The sequence below is a fragment of the Zonotrichia leucophrys genome, chromosome 1A (genome assembly GCF_028769735.1).
Source record: "Zonotrichia leucophrys gambelii isolate GWCS_2022_RI chromosome 1A, RI_Zleu_2.0, whole genome shotgun sequence".
Lineage (NCBI taxonomy): Eukaryota > Metazoa > Chordata > Aves > Passeriformes > Passerellidae > Zonotrichia > Zonotrichia leucophrys.
This window is the reverse complement of record NC_088170.1, coordinates 17,770,527-17,785,154: the sequence shown is the minus strand read 5'-3', so window position 1 is coordinate 17,785,154 and position 14,628 is coordinate 17,770,527. Positions and strand designations below refer to the sequence as shown.

The 14,628-nt window shown below is 40.7% G+C and overlaps 1 protein-coding gene across 3 annotated transcripts in view; it reads left to right on the top strand.

The window, feature by feature from the left end:
- Positions 1-14,628, top strand: part of VWF (von Willebrand factor) — a 127,747-nt gene that overhangs the window by 94,463 nt on the left and 18,656 nt on the right. For all 3 annotated transcript variants that reach the window (XM_064701787.1, XM_064701788.1, XM_064701786.1), the window contains exons 38-46: positions 1,816-2,021; positions 4,557-4,659; positions 4,792-4,866; positions 5,396-5,500; positions 5,971-6,176; positions 7,431-7,580; positions 10,600-10,710; positions 13,305-13,488; positions 14,515-14,555. In XM_064701787.1, the coding sequence (XP_064557857.1) occupies positions 1,816-2,021; positions 4,557-4,659; positions 4,792-4,866; positions 5,396-5,500; positions 5,971-6,176; positions 7,431-7,580; positions 10,600-10,710; positions 13,305-13,488; positions 14,515-14,555 (1,181 nt within the window). The remainder of the gene's footprint in view (positions 1-1,815; positions 2,022-4,556; positions 4,660-4,791; positions 4,867-5,395; positions 5,501-5,970; positions 6,177-7,430; positions 7,581-10,599; positions 10,711-13,304; positions 13,489-14,514; positions 14,556-14,628) is intronic.

The following is a 14,628-nucleotide window of genomic DNA, read 5'->3' as shown; positions in this document are numbered from 1 at the left end:
ACTTTGGATGGTCTGAGGTGGACAGAGAATTTCATAATTTGGACTAGTGGAATTGCTTCCCAGCCTGTCACTGTCACACCTGGCACAAAATAAGACTTTTCTTTGTAACAGTTTTCCCAAATCCTTCCATTTCCATCAAAGCTGAAACTTTTGAGAATGTGGTGGAAAAGCCAATGTGATTTTAAGTTTCTGCTGCAGGGAAAACTGGGGAAATAGCCTATCTTTGTGGTGTCATTTCTTGCCAGAACATGCCTGCTAGGCTGACTGAAGCAGCTGTAATTTGCTTTGAAAATCTGGTTCTTCTGCCTGGATTTTGCTTGTGTTTTGGAGATGAAATGTTTGTGCTGTGTAGCAGGATGTGAGTATTGCACATTACCAGAACCCAACCAAGACACCCATGCTAGAGCCAAACTCAGACTTTGTATACCTTCTCTTCTAAATTCTCATGAACAAGTAGTTCTGCTTTCTTTTCCTGTTTTTTTTTCTTTTTTTTTTTTTGTTCCTGTTTGGAGGCGTACCTAAAGATCTGCCAAAAATGCAAGGTATCATTAAGTACAAGTAAATAACTCTTGAGATGGCTTATTCTCCACCTCGTCCTGTTAACCTTTCTGCAGTGATGGTTGCAGACCTTCAGATAGTCCCTCAGCATCTGTTTAGTCAAGTGCCTTAGATGTGGATGTGTGTAGGAATTTTCTTTCCCAGCTACCTCTTTACAGAGTGTCTTGATGTTCCAGTTGGTTTCTCACATCCTGCCTCTCTAGTTGAGTTGTTTATTGTTGCTTTGCCTTCTTTCCCTGGATACTTTTCATTTCAGAACTGAAGAACCAGTTTCCTAAAGGTACGATAAAAAAAAAAAGTGTAAAACAAATGCTTTTTGCTTTTTTTCATGTTTTAAACTCAGACTGGAGGAATGATGGGATAGGAAGTCATGCTTTAACATGGAAAGGGTTAATGCTAAAGACTTTTTTTCTGCTGCTAGAAGAGTACTTGTAGACAGTTTAGCTGATGAATGTTTTCTTGTTTGTTTGTTTGGGAGCTCGGGTTTTGTCTCAATGTTTTTTGTCAGGGGACTGAAACAAAGTTTTAAAAACCTCACAGCAGTCACAGGCTAGGAAATAGGAAACACTTTTTTTAATTGAAGCTATAGAGAAAAATAGACTTAAGGGAACACACAGTATGGAAGCTGTGTCCATAGGTTTTTTGAATAGCTGTAGCCCTAATTTTGTGTTTGCTTTCAGAGACAATATCCTCAGGTTTGTGAATACATCAGTAAGAACTTTGTTAGCTTACAGGGCTATACAACTATACTTGATTCAATTAATTCTGTTAATAAGACAATTCAGTTAAAAATATGCAGAAATCCAGTAGGTTCAGTTTTGAAGTACCAAAATGTTCTGTTTGTTAGCTTTCTTTACTTGTGTGGGAACACTGCAGCATATCAATTAAAAAAAAAAAAAGAAAAAAAGAAAACTCTTCAATGCTTTACTCTCTTTACTCTGTCCTGGCTATCTCTTAACCATGCACTGTTACCATACAGATAAGGTTCTAAATTTTTGTCTGTGGCCCAATATTAGAAACAAATTTTGACAAGTGAACACTCACCGAAACCAACATATTGGTGAGTCATATGTTGCTGCTGATTCATGTGGCCTGAAAATATCGTTTGCTGATTTGTGCTGCAAGGGATCAGATCCATTATTTGGATAATGGCTTTCTAAATTTGAAAGAATGCTGAAGAAGGCTAGATAGGAAAGACTGATTTTCATTTCTTTAGATCTCATAAATAAAGGTGGTGTTTTCTTCTGTCTTGCTCAGCAATGAAATGTGCTCCACATCTGATGTACAACCACTGCCACATTTCCTGTGTGAAGAGCTGTGAGAATAATACCAACATCAGTGTCTGCAAGGATTATCCCATGGAAGGCTGCTTCTGCCCAGAGGGAAAGGTGATTTTTGGTGACAGCTGTGTTAGTGAAGAAGTCTGCACTCAGTGTGTCAGTGAGGATGGCACACACCACCAGGTAACTGCGAGCACAGCAAACTTTGGCAGTGGTTGGAGTTCACAGCTTTGAAAGTAAATCTGTTTTCCCTTTGGATACTTTATTTTCTAGCTCAGTTCCTCCTAATCTGCTGGCTGTCAGCCCTATTTAGTTCCCCTAGTGTGAAATTGGCTGGGACTGGATATAAAGATCACAGATGGGACTGTACAGACTTGGAAAGGCGTGACAATTCCATGTGGATGGGTGTCTAGAGGAAAGAGAGGAAGAGTGATGGCATAAGTGAATATTTACCAAGATAAACATCTCCATTCAGCAGACTTTTATGAGTAATGACAATTTAATCATAAAACCTTTACTTAAAATGTCTAGTATTGTCTTTGAAAAGCTCACTGAAATTGTTATGAGGGGCAGTGGAGAGACAGGTGTCAAACTCTTCTCTGTGTGACCAGGAACAGGATCCAGGGAATGGTTGGAGCTGTGTCAGAGGAGATTTAAGCTGGATATCAGAAAAGGTTCTTTCCCCGAGGTGTATCAGGCTCAGAACAGGCTCCCCAGGGAATAGTCACAGCCTCAAGGCTGCCAGAGCTCCAGGAGCGTTTGGACAATGCTCTCAGGCACAGGGTGAGATTGTTGGTGTGTCTCTACAGGGCCAGGAGCTGGACTTGATTATCCTTGGTGTAAGTCATTGGAGACTGATGGTGGCGATTAGTAGGCTGTATAATGTAATGTTAGTTCATAGGTGCTTGCATGAGGAGAGGAGGGTTAAGGGGAGGAGTATTGCAGTTGAGATGATAATTTTTAGCACTGTAGGAGGTTGAAGTTGTGTAAGTGGTTGGAGCCTTGTGGGTCCTTTCCAATTTGTGTATGAAATATTTCCAGTGGTTAGTGGGGAATGGTGAGACCAAGTCAACTTTTTGTCAAGTGGTAGTTTGTCTATCTATATCTGTATCTGTATCTGTATCTGTATCTGTATCTGTATCTGTATCTGTATCTGTATCTGTATCTATATTTTATTTTTTGAGGAGAATTATTCCTTTGATGAAATTAATAATTTTGGTTTTACTGAAAATCCACTTAGCTTAGTTAAGGCAGCCCTCTCTGTGGCAGTATGAGATTGGGAAAAGGTGTGGATGCTTTTCCAAAGCTGCAGTGAAAGACGCTGTTGATTCCAGCATCACAGAGGTGGTGTGTTCCCTGTTCCAAGTAGCAGGGGTGGTTCCTCTTCTCTCCCAGCTACTCAGCTCTTAGAGTTTGCACATGCATCAGCCAGTCCTCTTCAATCCACCTTTTTGTTATGGGATTTGAAGGAGAAGGGACTTTAATTGCAGTGTTTTAAGGGCTTTTGAACCTTAATGAGATTTCTGGGGAGGATCAGCTCATGTGCCCGTTTTGCCTCTCCATCATTGCAGGCTTAGCTTTATGAGCAATATAATAGGCACTTGGGTCAGAATTTCCTTAAACTCCTTCTTTTCTTCTGGTGTTCATTCCTCTGTTCTTTTCTACCCTAGACTGTGTTTGGGCTTATGGGATTTTAGTCCCAACACTTAAACAGGGTGGCTTAAAACGTGTAACTATCTCTGAGTATAGATGCAGTACGCTTAGATTTGTCCTTTTTTTTTTCTTCCTATCTCTAATGGCCTCAGCAGAGTGTTAGTTTTAAACCAAGCTCCAGAGTTTTCCAGATGACAGCATTTTTTTTTTGTGGCATCCTGACCTCCTCTACATGTTCTCACCCAGAACCTGGATTGGTTGTGCAAATTAAAATGTCTGATAATGCATCTTTCCACTCTTACCTCCCTATTCACATGGGTGTTAAATGTGTGGGTAACTTTGACTGAAGCTTTAATATCAATGATTTCCAATCTCGTGGGAAGGAGCAGTGACTGAAAAATTATTATCTTTACTGGTGGTTTTGAATGTGCTCATTAACCCCAGGTAGTCACCACAGTGATGATTTTAGTGTTAGAGGTGTAATAGTGCTTTTCCAGTCTTCAGTCCACTGCAGAATCAAGTGACACTCCAAATAGTCTTAATATAAAAATATGCACAATTAATTTTTCTGTGTTGAAGAATTAGGGAAATTAAATACAGAGAAATAAATAGAGCATATTTTTATGTGCATAGGAAATTCTTCTGTGTTTTACTAATTAGGAAAAGCAGACACTTCTCTGTATTTTCCAAAATAATGCTGTTTCCCTTTTTACCACTGAACATGCAATCATGATATGTAGTAGGACCAGTCCACTGTTACTCACAATAGCCTGCAATTGCGTTTATACCTGAGCATTTTTGATGCTTAAAACAATGGTAATTCCTCATCCCATCCTTGCATTCTTTACATCTTTTGCTAAATTGGCACATGACAGTCATTGCAGAATTATGTGTCCCTGTAGTTTTTTACTGTTGAGAGCAACCAACCCTTCATAGATTAATCTTCATGAATCTTCTGATTTTTCAGGTTAATGTTACTCATCCTCACCCACTCCCATCCTCCCATCCCATCATACCAGAGCATGGGATTTCTATGTAACACTCTGTTGGGTTTTTTTCCTTCAGCACATGGAAACATGGATTCCCGAGAATGAGCCCTGCAAGATCTGCACATGTCTTGATAACAAGAGGATAAACTGTACGGTCCGACCCTGCCCAACTGTTCAATGTAAATTCAATATTATTCAATATTATTAATTAATATTATTCAAATTTAGCTCTGTGACTGGACTTGAATTGATGCTCTGGTTCCTGGCTTCCTAGTTTTTGTTCAAACTTGTTTTATGGATGTTTTCTCCAGCTGTGCAGTGTGGTCCATGTGAAGTCGCTCGCCTGCGCAGGGGCCCTGGCCAGTGCTGCCCTGAGTATGAGTGTGGTAGGTTCTTGTACACTTTTGGAATCTTCTTGGTCTGTACTTTTTCCAGATATTTCTAAAGTATACAGTCCCTTTTTAAAAAAATATTTTATTCAGTGCTGCATTTTTGATTCAACTGAATTGTTGTAGAATCATCCATGTGGGAAACCAAACAGCTCCTAAGGATATGAGTCTCCATTCACTTCCAACTTTGTATCTCTTACTGTAGTAGATGAGGAAGCGAATGGAGCAATTTTTTTTTGGTGTAAATGACATTAGAATGTTTTTTTTCTCAAGCATTAATTTTTGCATCATCTATGTTTGCCGATTATATATAACATTAGAGCCTTAATCCGCATAACCAGAGCTTGAACACTTCTCTGAGCTACTTTGAAAACAAACTCTGACCTGTTGAACTTTAATATACTTCATATTTTAAGACAGCAATTGAGTGTGAGTTTAATGGGGATGTGCATGTGTATGTGTGAGTGTGTTTTCTCAAGGACTAAGTAGACATGGTTTTAACCACTCTCTGAATTTCTGCTCTTAGTTTGTGACCTGGTATCCTGTGATTTGCCTCCTGCCCCTGTCTGTGAGTTTGGCCTGCAGCTTGCCCTAACTAACCCTGGAGAATGCAGACCAAATTACACGTGTGGTAAGATACTTTTTCCTAGCAGGGAGTGACTTTGGAACACTGCATTTGAGCAACACTGACAACTTCCTTTAGGCATTATTTTTTCCCAACACTGAAAGGTTTAATTTTGGTGCCGATGGATGTGTAACAATTTCCCAGACTTGGCAGAAGTATATTGCTGGTACTTGGAGTACACTTTCAAATTAAGGACAAGAGAAACACTTTCCTATTGGGCATGTGTTCTCTGACCCTGGTGCTTATTTTATAAATCTTCTTGTTTGTGTATGGGACAAGAATTTTTTTGGCAGGGCAGAAACTTTTCTGAGTTCCCAAACCAGAGCGTTTTATATCTGCGTTACTCCTCAGGCTTTAAACATGTTTATAACAGTTTGAGGTTGTGATTAAGGCCTTGCTGACAGTGAACTGTTCTGTTCACTGGCAGCACTCTAAAAATCTATGAGCCTGACATGGTCCCCACCTTTTCCTGCCAGCCTGCAATGAGGAAATGTGCAGCTCCACTTCAAGCCTTTCCTGCCCATCGCACCGGATGCTGACCGTTGTCAAGACCGAGTGCTGTGACAAATATGAGTGTACCTGCAACTGTAGGAACTCCACAGTGAGCTGCCCTCTGGGGTATCTCTCCCAGTCTCTCACCAATGACTGCGACTGTGTATCAACCACCTGCATTCCAGACCGGGTAAGGGAAGTGAAATGTCTTTTCGACATGGAGCGGCAGTACCAGAGCAAGCAGGCAGCCAGCTAGATATGAATAAACCCCCAATGAGACTGCTGGAAAGTGATGTCAGGGCATTTTTAATTTACAAGAGCCTGAAAGAAACACACTATTACTTCATACTGTTGCTTTTATTACAATAATTTATTTTGACATAACCAGTCAATTTTTGTAACTTTGAGATAATATTAAAAACCATTTGAAACTTAAAGGTTACTCAAACATCAGGAATTTCTGAGGTGATTTTTGTTTTCAGGTAACACATATACATACTTTGGGACCACTACCATTACTATATATTCTTCCAATCCCATACTAAATTTGTCGACATATTTGGTACACCTTAGACCTAAACTTCCTTGTGCTCATTGATTACCTTTGTCTCCATCTGAGAAGGTGTTGTGTTTTTTAAGAACTATATCACCACTTTTAAGTTTTTTGCCAAAATATTATTCTGCAAAAGCTTCGCTGGGGTATATTTTTCTTATTTTGCCAACCTTTTATTAAGTTGTTATATTATGTTAACCTTTAAGATAAAATTGCTTAGGGAAGATGTTGCAGGGCAATGTAATTTTTTCATTAAACCTGAACATAGGGTTACCTTATCTTGCAGAACAGGACATCTACCTTTTATTGTCCATTTATAAGTAGTTCATGACCTTGCATAATTAATTTTATGTCTCTGAGACTTACTTGCTGTAACTATAAAAATAAATGTTCTCTCTTTAATACCAAGCTGTAAGTTTATGAATAGGAAGTTCAATATAAGGGATGGCTCTGCTTTTTAGGGGTAGCTGAGGTGGCCAGATGATACAAGAGTATGAAAGCTTTTAGCTCCAAGTAGGATCTCTTCAGATCAGATGGTTTAGCTGGAAGAAGTTTTGTCTTCAAGGCTCCTTCTAGAGGACTTACTGTTTATTATCCCTAAATATTGTCACATTATACTTACAGGGAAACTGAGACCCTGGGCAACTCCATTGACTGAAGATAAAACTCTCCAATTTATTTTCTGTAAAACAGTAGCTTTATTTGTACTTATTTTTCCTTTCCTCGACAGGCTGACCACAATTTTAAGACCTGTAGCATTTCTAAGGGATTAAAAATACTCCATAGAATTTATGATTGGTTTCACACCTTAAAATGCAGCCTTTTGTAACCAGCACTGTGCCCTGACAGCAGCGGTGTGCTCTTTTATGTATGAATTATTGCATTTAATAGGTGTGTGTGCACAACAATATAGTCTATCCTGTTGGGACAACCTGGGAAGATGGATGCAGGGAATGCTCTTGCAGCAGTCTGAGGGATGATGTTACAGGACTTCAGATGACAGAGTGTCATGACAAAGAATGTGACACGTCCTGCTCTCGGGTAAGTAACACATAAACCAATGCATTACCCAGCAGAGCCCTGGTGGGGACCTGTAATGATCCCTTTTAAGCCTCCTTGTTTAGAGAGTAACCAGAGAAAATTAAAAAATAGGTGTTGTAGCAATGGATTATCTTGAGAGCAGAACCTAAGAGCATGAGTCTGGGCATTATTGACCTCATTTTAGGGTAATTGTTTTAGGATTGCATCCTGCTGCCAAGAAAATCAGTGACAAATTTATTTTACGTTTTGATAGAAGAAAAACTGTATCCTGAAGTGCCTGTCACTTACACCACTTGCACAAGAAGTGTTCATGATGTCTGAAGTTCAATTGCAGATGTCTATTCTAGCTCAAGTCCGCTTTCTGAAGTTCACATTTCAGCTCTGTCTGTTACTAAGCTCTGCCTATTGTAGCAGTAGTGACACCTTATGCTGGGATCTTTATTGTGCTTAGACATCTGCTAAATCCTATAAAACCCTTTGGTTTCCTTTTGGAAGCCTGCAAAGGAAGTGTGAGTCACTTTGTTATATTGACTTAGATGGTCAAACAGGAATAGACAGATAATTGGTACAAAGAGTTGGTAGGGAAATGTGATTTAAGCCAGATATTAGGAAAAGGTTCTTCTCCGTTAGGCTGGTCGGGCACTGGCACCGTCCCCAGGGAATGGTCATGGCCCAAAGCCTGGAAGAGCTCAAGAAGTGTTGGGACGTGGTGGGATTGTTGGAGTGTCCTGTGCAGGGCCAGGAGCAGGACTCGGTGATCCTTTTGGATCTTAAATACTGCGTCATTCTCTAGGACCAACCAAAAACCTCTAATCCATTAGGAAAAAACCCGCAAAGCAAGTGCAGAGTTTGATGAGTAAGTTTGAGGATGCCAAATGCAGGAAAAACCATGAGAATAGATGTGGCAGATTTTACCTGTTGCAATACAATCCCTTCAGTTTCCTTGTGTAGAAAAGACTTTTCTATACTATGGCAATTTTAATGAAATATTAGGTCTAAAGTATTTGGCTGTGTTTCAGCTCACAGCAATAATTTATCAATAACTTGCTATTCCAATAAAATGTCATTAATGCAGAGCTACAGTTCCTTGACATTGCAGCATCAAAAAAATCTGGTTGAAAACACATAAAAAGACTCAGTGGAAACAATGTTTCCAGTTCTTTATGGGAATTTGTCGTTTCTTCAGCTCCTTTAATGGTTATCAAGGCTGTACAACCAAAATTGTTACTGACAGACTACCTGGATACCTCAGATTTTTTTTCCTTCGCTTAATCCTGATTCAGTGGATATACATATCAAATCAAGGATGTCAGCGGTGCTGTCATCCAGTTTGAATTGACCTTAAAATTATTTTTCAGTTCAGATTAGATGGCATTAAAAGTTTTATTGATATCAAATACTTACTTCGATCATGAATCATTACTAGGATGATATTTAGACTCTCTGCTGCTCCTGGTTGTTAATTTCATCGCCAGGTGTTAAAATGAAATTGTGCTGTATCATTTTTGACAGTGTCATCTGATTTCTGTGAAAACAGCTTGGAGTTTTTTTAAATCTTGTTACACACAAAGAAAAGAAAAGAAAAGAAAAGAAAAGAAAAGAAAAGAAAAGAAAAGAAAAGAAAAGAAAAGAAAAGAAAAGAAAAGAAAAGAAAAGAAAAGAAAAGAAAAGAAAAGAAAAGAAAAGAAAAGAAAAGAAAAGAAAAGAAAAGAAAAGAAAAGAAAAAAAACCCCAACTCCATAACATGTACTAGCTCTACTTCTCTTGAGTTTGCCATGCAGAAAGTGGCATCTGATACTTCAGATGCTTCAGACATGTATTTAACTGCTAAAAGTAATGTAAAACCAAATGCTCAACAGGACAACTTTTCTCACAAAGCTGGGTCAAGGTCTGGCATCACATTTTATGATGTTATATGAAATAAACTTCCATATCAAAGACCATTGATTATCAAGGTTTGCTAAGGTACTTCATATTGCAAATCAGGGACTGTTCATGAAGGAAGGGAGCAGTTGGGAATCCCTCAGTAATTCAGTTTGACCAAAATAAAATTATGCTTACATTTTACAGGCATTTTTTCAATGAACAATATTATGTGACAGAACATCTCTCCTTGAACTCTGTGCTGAGATCAGAGTTAGGTTTTGCCCCTTGGACACTGTCTGGCTATTACATATAGAATATTTTATTTCTAATTAGAGTAAAGATTGTTGCTTTCTCGCACTTAGATATTTTACTGTTTCAGTATTTGGCTGCTTGCTTTTGGAGATTAATATGTATTAAAAGTGAGAACTGGGATTCCTGTTGTTTCTGTGGGTCAGGGTTTTTTTGACCTATTTTGCTGGATTTATAAGATTTTTCTTTAGTAACAGAGGGCCTAGTGTTAAATTTTCATGTTGCTTATTTAGTTTTCCATAAGTCAGTGTTAGACTTTGATGAGATATATAATCTCTAGTGTTGCATAGTAGTTTCGTTTTGTTATCTTTGTAGAATTTTTTTCAAATGCCTTTTGCAAGTAAACTGTTGCCTGTAACTGTGTTGGACTTGACAGTACTGGGTTAATGGTTCAACTTGGTCTTAAAGGGTTTTTATAATGTAAATGATTTTATAAAGAAAAGATAAAATGATCAGTCAAAACCAGTCCCTGGACTACATGTCTAAGAAACCTGCATCCTCCCTCTGCTTAAACACAGATGGCTGAGTGTGCTCAGACTGAATCATACCCTTGAATTTTCTGGAATGGGAAGGGCAGTTGCGAGTGCTGGTTAACATGCAAGATGCCACAAGAGCAATTTTTACGTTTAATTTGCCTTTGTAAAATGCTTCTATATGAAAAAGGGTTTTTTTAAAAAAATATTTAAACCCCCTCATAATTCTATCTGTCCTTTTTCAAACTCTCCTTTTCATAAAAGGTTGCTAACATTAAACATCAATCCTAAAAGAAAATGCTGGGATTGATGTTCTTGTTTGCCTCCTCTTCCTGGATAAGGAAGTTCTTTTATTTTCTTTCCTCCTCCAGGGCTACAAGTACATTGTGCCAGAAGGGGAGTGCTGTGGGAGATGTCAGAAAACTGCCTGTGAGGAGCTGCACTTTTGGCCTCGGGGTGATGAAGATCCTCCTTTGCATGAGGTGAGATGCTAGTGGGAAGGACACTTTGCCTCCTCAGAAAAGCCCCCTGGAATTATTTTGTGTTAAATGGAAGGACATGAAGATGATATCAGCTTTTTCTTCTACACATCAAGCAGCACTGAGAGAAAATGTTTTGGGTATTCTTGTGACCTACCCAGTCAATTGCCATGTGCGAATCCTCCCCACCCTTGTCTGGGCCAGATATTTTGTGTGCAATCACTAATTTCAGCCATGGTAGCTTGAAAGAATGTTCATTGGGTATAATGCTTCCCCAGCTGTCAGCTATTTGTTTAAATTATGCCAGTTAATTAGTATTGCAATCTGCTGCTGTCTTAAAAAAAGAATCTTGTTAAAGTGCTGTTTTGCAACCTGTCTTTTTCCGTGTTTTAACATGAGGATTTCTTAATGTGGATCACTACACTTCTTTGCTTCATCAAACAAGCCTTTAGAAGGCCTACTTTTGTGTCCCACTGTCTCTCACTGACTTTTTTTTTTGTCCTAACACATTAATAATTATACTCTGCAGTCGTTTCCTTGCTACGTCCTCTTGTAACTCTTCTCTCATTAGTGAAGAATTAAGCATTTAACCCCCTAGAAGAATGTGTTTCCAAACTTCTGAGCAAAGATGTTTGACTGCAGTTGGGGATCTAATCTTGAGCTTTGTTGTTCCTAAAGTGTTTCCAGAATTGTATCAGTGAAGGAATTAAACTAAAAAGCAGGGAGAGCTTCTCCCAGCACTGAACTATGGCAGCATCTTCCTCCTGGCTGCTGTTCCCTGTCTGTTCCCACAAACAGCACTTGAAGTTCCTGCTTTATCTGGTCTGTAGGTGATGATAATAAGAGAACTATCAACAGGATGTCTTTTCTACTATTGCAAGTGTTTCAGGTCCACAGCCTGTTGTAAAGCCTCCTTTGGGCTTAGCAGAGCAGATTTGCAGCAGATTGCAGCAGAAAAAGGGGCTGCTCAGCTGCAGTGCAGTGCAGCCAGTCACCAGGGAATAAAAGCAGATTTAACTGCAGTTAGGAGTGCTTTTCCTTCTTCACATGTTATTTGACCTGTCCTTTTGAAGGATACTTCTCTTAATTCTTATTCTCTACAAACTCAGCATACTTTATAAACTGATTGTGACAGAAAGAGTTTGTGGAGACCTGTTGAGTGACACTGTTCCTGATGCAGTTGTCATGGTTTGACCCGGAAACAGGATTTCTGGGATGCTGTGTGGATGGGGCCAATGAGTGTTCAGATTTGAACATTGCCATCTGGCCCAACCACTGGGCAATGGGATCCACCTCCGAGAACACAGGGTAAAAGCAGGGCTCTCCCCCTGGCAGTTTCTCTTTGGATTTCCGGCGGTGAAGGAGTTGAGTCTCTCCCCCGGCCCAGTTGCTGGCTGGGCTGGGGGAGGGGAAAAGCCATGCGGCCCGGCCTGGGAGAGGTAGGCCTGCCCCCCCCCCCCCCCCCCCAAGGGTGGAAGGAAGAAGCAAAGAAATGCCGGGAAGTAATGGGCAGCCTGTTCCCCCCCCACCTTGGAGACAGACAGAGAGAGTGCAGCCGGTGTTTGTGTGCCGTTACCTTGAAAGCAGTAAACATGTGCTGGCAGCAGGCAGCCCGGCTGAGGAGATGGTGGGGGGGGGGGGGGTGCAGCCAGGAGTCCAGCCGCTTGGAGGAGTTTTTAACCCTTTTTTGGACAATGAAAACTTCACAGAACATTAACCCTTCCTAGACGAGAGATAAGAGTGGAGGAGGACAAAGGAAATGAGCGAGTGATGAAGGTCTGGACCAGAGAGAGAGAGAGTGAGAGATGTTAGAAAGACGGAGAAGAGGGAGTGGCATTTTATGCTGGACTCTTTTGTGTAGCCATGGACAGAGCTATGTTTCCCTGTAATACAGAGACTGAGTCCAGGGGGAGAAATGTCCCAGAGCCAAAGAAGATTCAGTGTGGGTACCCCTCGGCCCCAGGGGGTATATAAAATATGGGGGGGACAGATGTCCCAGAGGTGAGAGATTGAGCTTTTCTGGAACTGGACACAGCCTCCTTAAAAGGACAAAGGCTCCTGGAAGCAGCCCTGATTCTGGTCCGGTGGTGAGAGCACCAGAACAAGGACAGAAAAGGCCATCACGACACATGGAAGGACTCCCTCTCCTCTTGAGGAACTGAAGTTGAGCATTCTAAAGGGTGGTGCTGGACCCAGAATTGATTTTGGATTGTATTGTATTGGGAATTTGGGGGGGAGGAGGAGGAGGAGAGTGTTTTTTTGAGGTTTCATTTTCCTTGTTTTCCTTTTTTTCTTTCTTTTTCTTCCTTTTGTATGTAGTTTAGTAATTGTTTTTGTAGTTTAGTTAATAAACTTTTCTTCTTTTTCAAGTGAGAGCCTGCTTTGTTTATTCCTGGTCAAAATCTCACAGCAGACACCAGAGAAGGTGTATTTTCATGCAGGCATTTGGCCTTGTGCCAATGTCAAACCAGAACAGCAGTAAATGTGCTTTTGGCAAGCCAGCATCTGTCTGGGGTGGCCTTCCCTCTGTCCAGGGGCACAAATATCCCTCTATCCGAGGGCTGTTTGTGTTTCATCTGCTCTCAACTTCCCCTCAGGTTGGCACGGAGTGGCGATCCCCCTGGAACCGCTGCATTGTCAACGAGTGTATCCGGGTGAACAATGAGGTTTTTGTGCAGCAGAAGAATGCTTCTTGCTCCCAAATGGATGTGCCTGATTGTCCAGAGGGAACTGAGCTGCGCTGTGACCAAGTGATTGACTGTTGTCCTTCCTGCAGATGTGGTAAGGTTTGGGGCATGGCAAATGGGATTGCTCCAGCATGAATTGTTTCATGGGGTGACTATCTGATTCTCAACGACAATTTTAAAAGTGTGTGTTCTGGAAGCATAGCCCACTTTGAAGGGCTCCTGTGTAATTCAGACACTGAGTACAGAAGCACCTGCTGCTGCATCCAAAGCCCCATGGATAAAAGGGGAAGGGGAGATTCTGCTTTCCAGTGCCTGAAGGGAACCCACAGGAAAGATGAAGAGAGACTATTGACAAGGGCCTGGAGTGACACAACAAGGGAAAATGGCTTCACACTGACAGCACAAGTTTAGCTTGGATATTAGGAAGAAATTCTTCCCTGTGAGAGTGGTAAGGCCCTGACACAGGTTGCCAGAGAAGCTGTGGCTGCCCCATCCCTGAAAGTGTCCAAGGCCAGGTTGGATGGGGCTCTGAGCAACCTGGGATAGTGGAAGGCGTCCCTGCTTATGGCAGGGGGTTGGGACTGGATGATCTTTAAGGTCCTTTCCAGTCCCAAGCTTATGATTCTGTAACTCCTAACATAGTCTTGATTCAAAAGTCTAAAGGAAAACATTTGGTTAATTGGCCTCAATCTGGGAAGACTGACAGTGGTGTTTAGTTGACACACGTGTGTGCAACCACTGGTGAGGAGGGAGCAGCAGGAGGAGGAAAGGATATCTGCTGTCTAAGTTACAGAAAATTGGAGATCCTCTTCTGAAAGTGTGAGGCTTGAACTGGAGGGGAAAGTTTATTATGTTCTGCCATGACTTGTTCAAAAAGAGCTCAGCCAGAGATAATTTTATGTAGCATCAAGTACAATTTGTTGCCTATAGCTCTGACAATTTGTTGCCTTTCCATGTGTAATGTAAGAGGGCTTAGTTATGCCTCTTTACAGTGAAACTACATACAAATTTCTTCAAGCTGGAACTGTACTGAGTCAAAAGAGCATAGCTGTGGTTGATTACATCTTGGAATTGTCATTATAATGGTAAATGCTAAGAGGAATACTTTGTTCTTTTTCAGTGCCCCTGAATGGTTGTTCATTGAATGGCACTGTTATTGGGGTAAGACACAAATTCCTTTTACCTTTTGAGATGGCAAGATATTTAAATATATGAATGAGCTTTTGAAAGACAC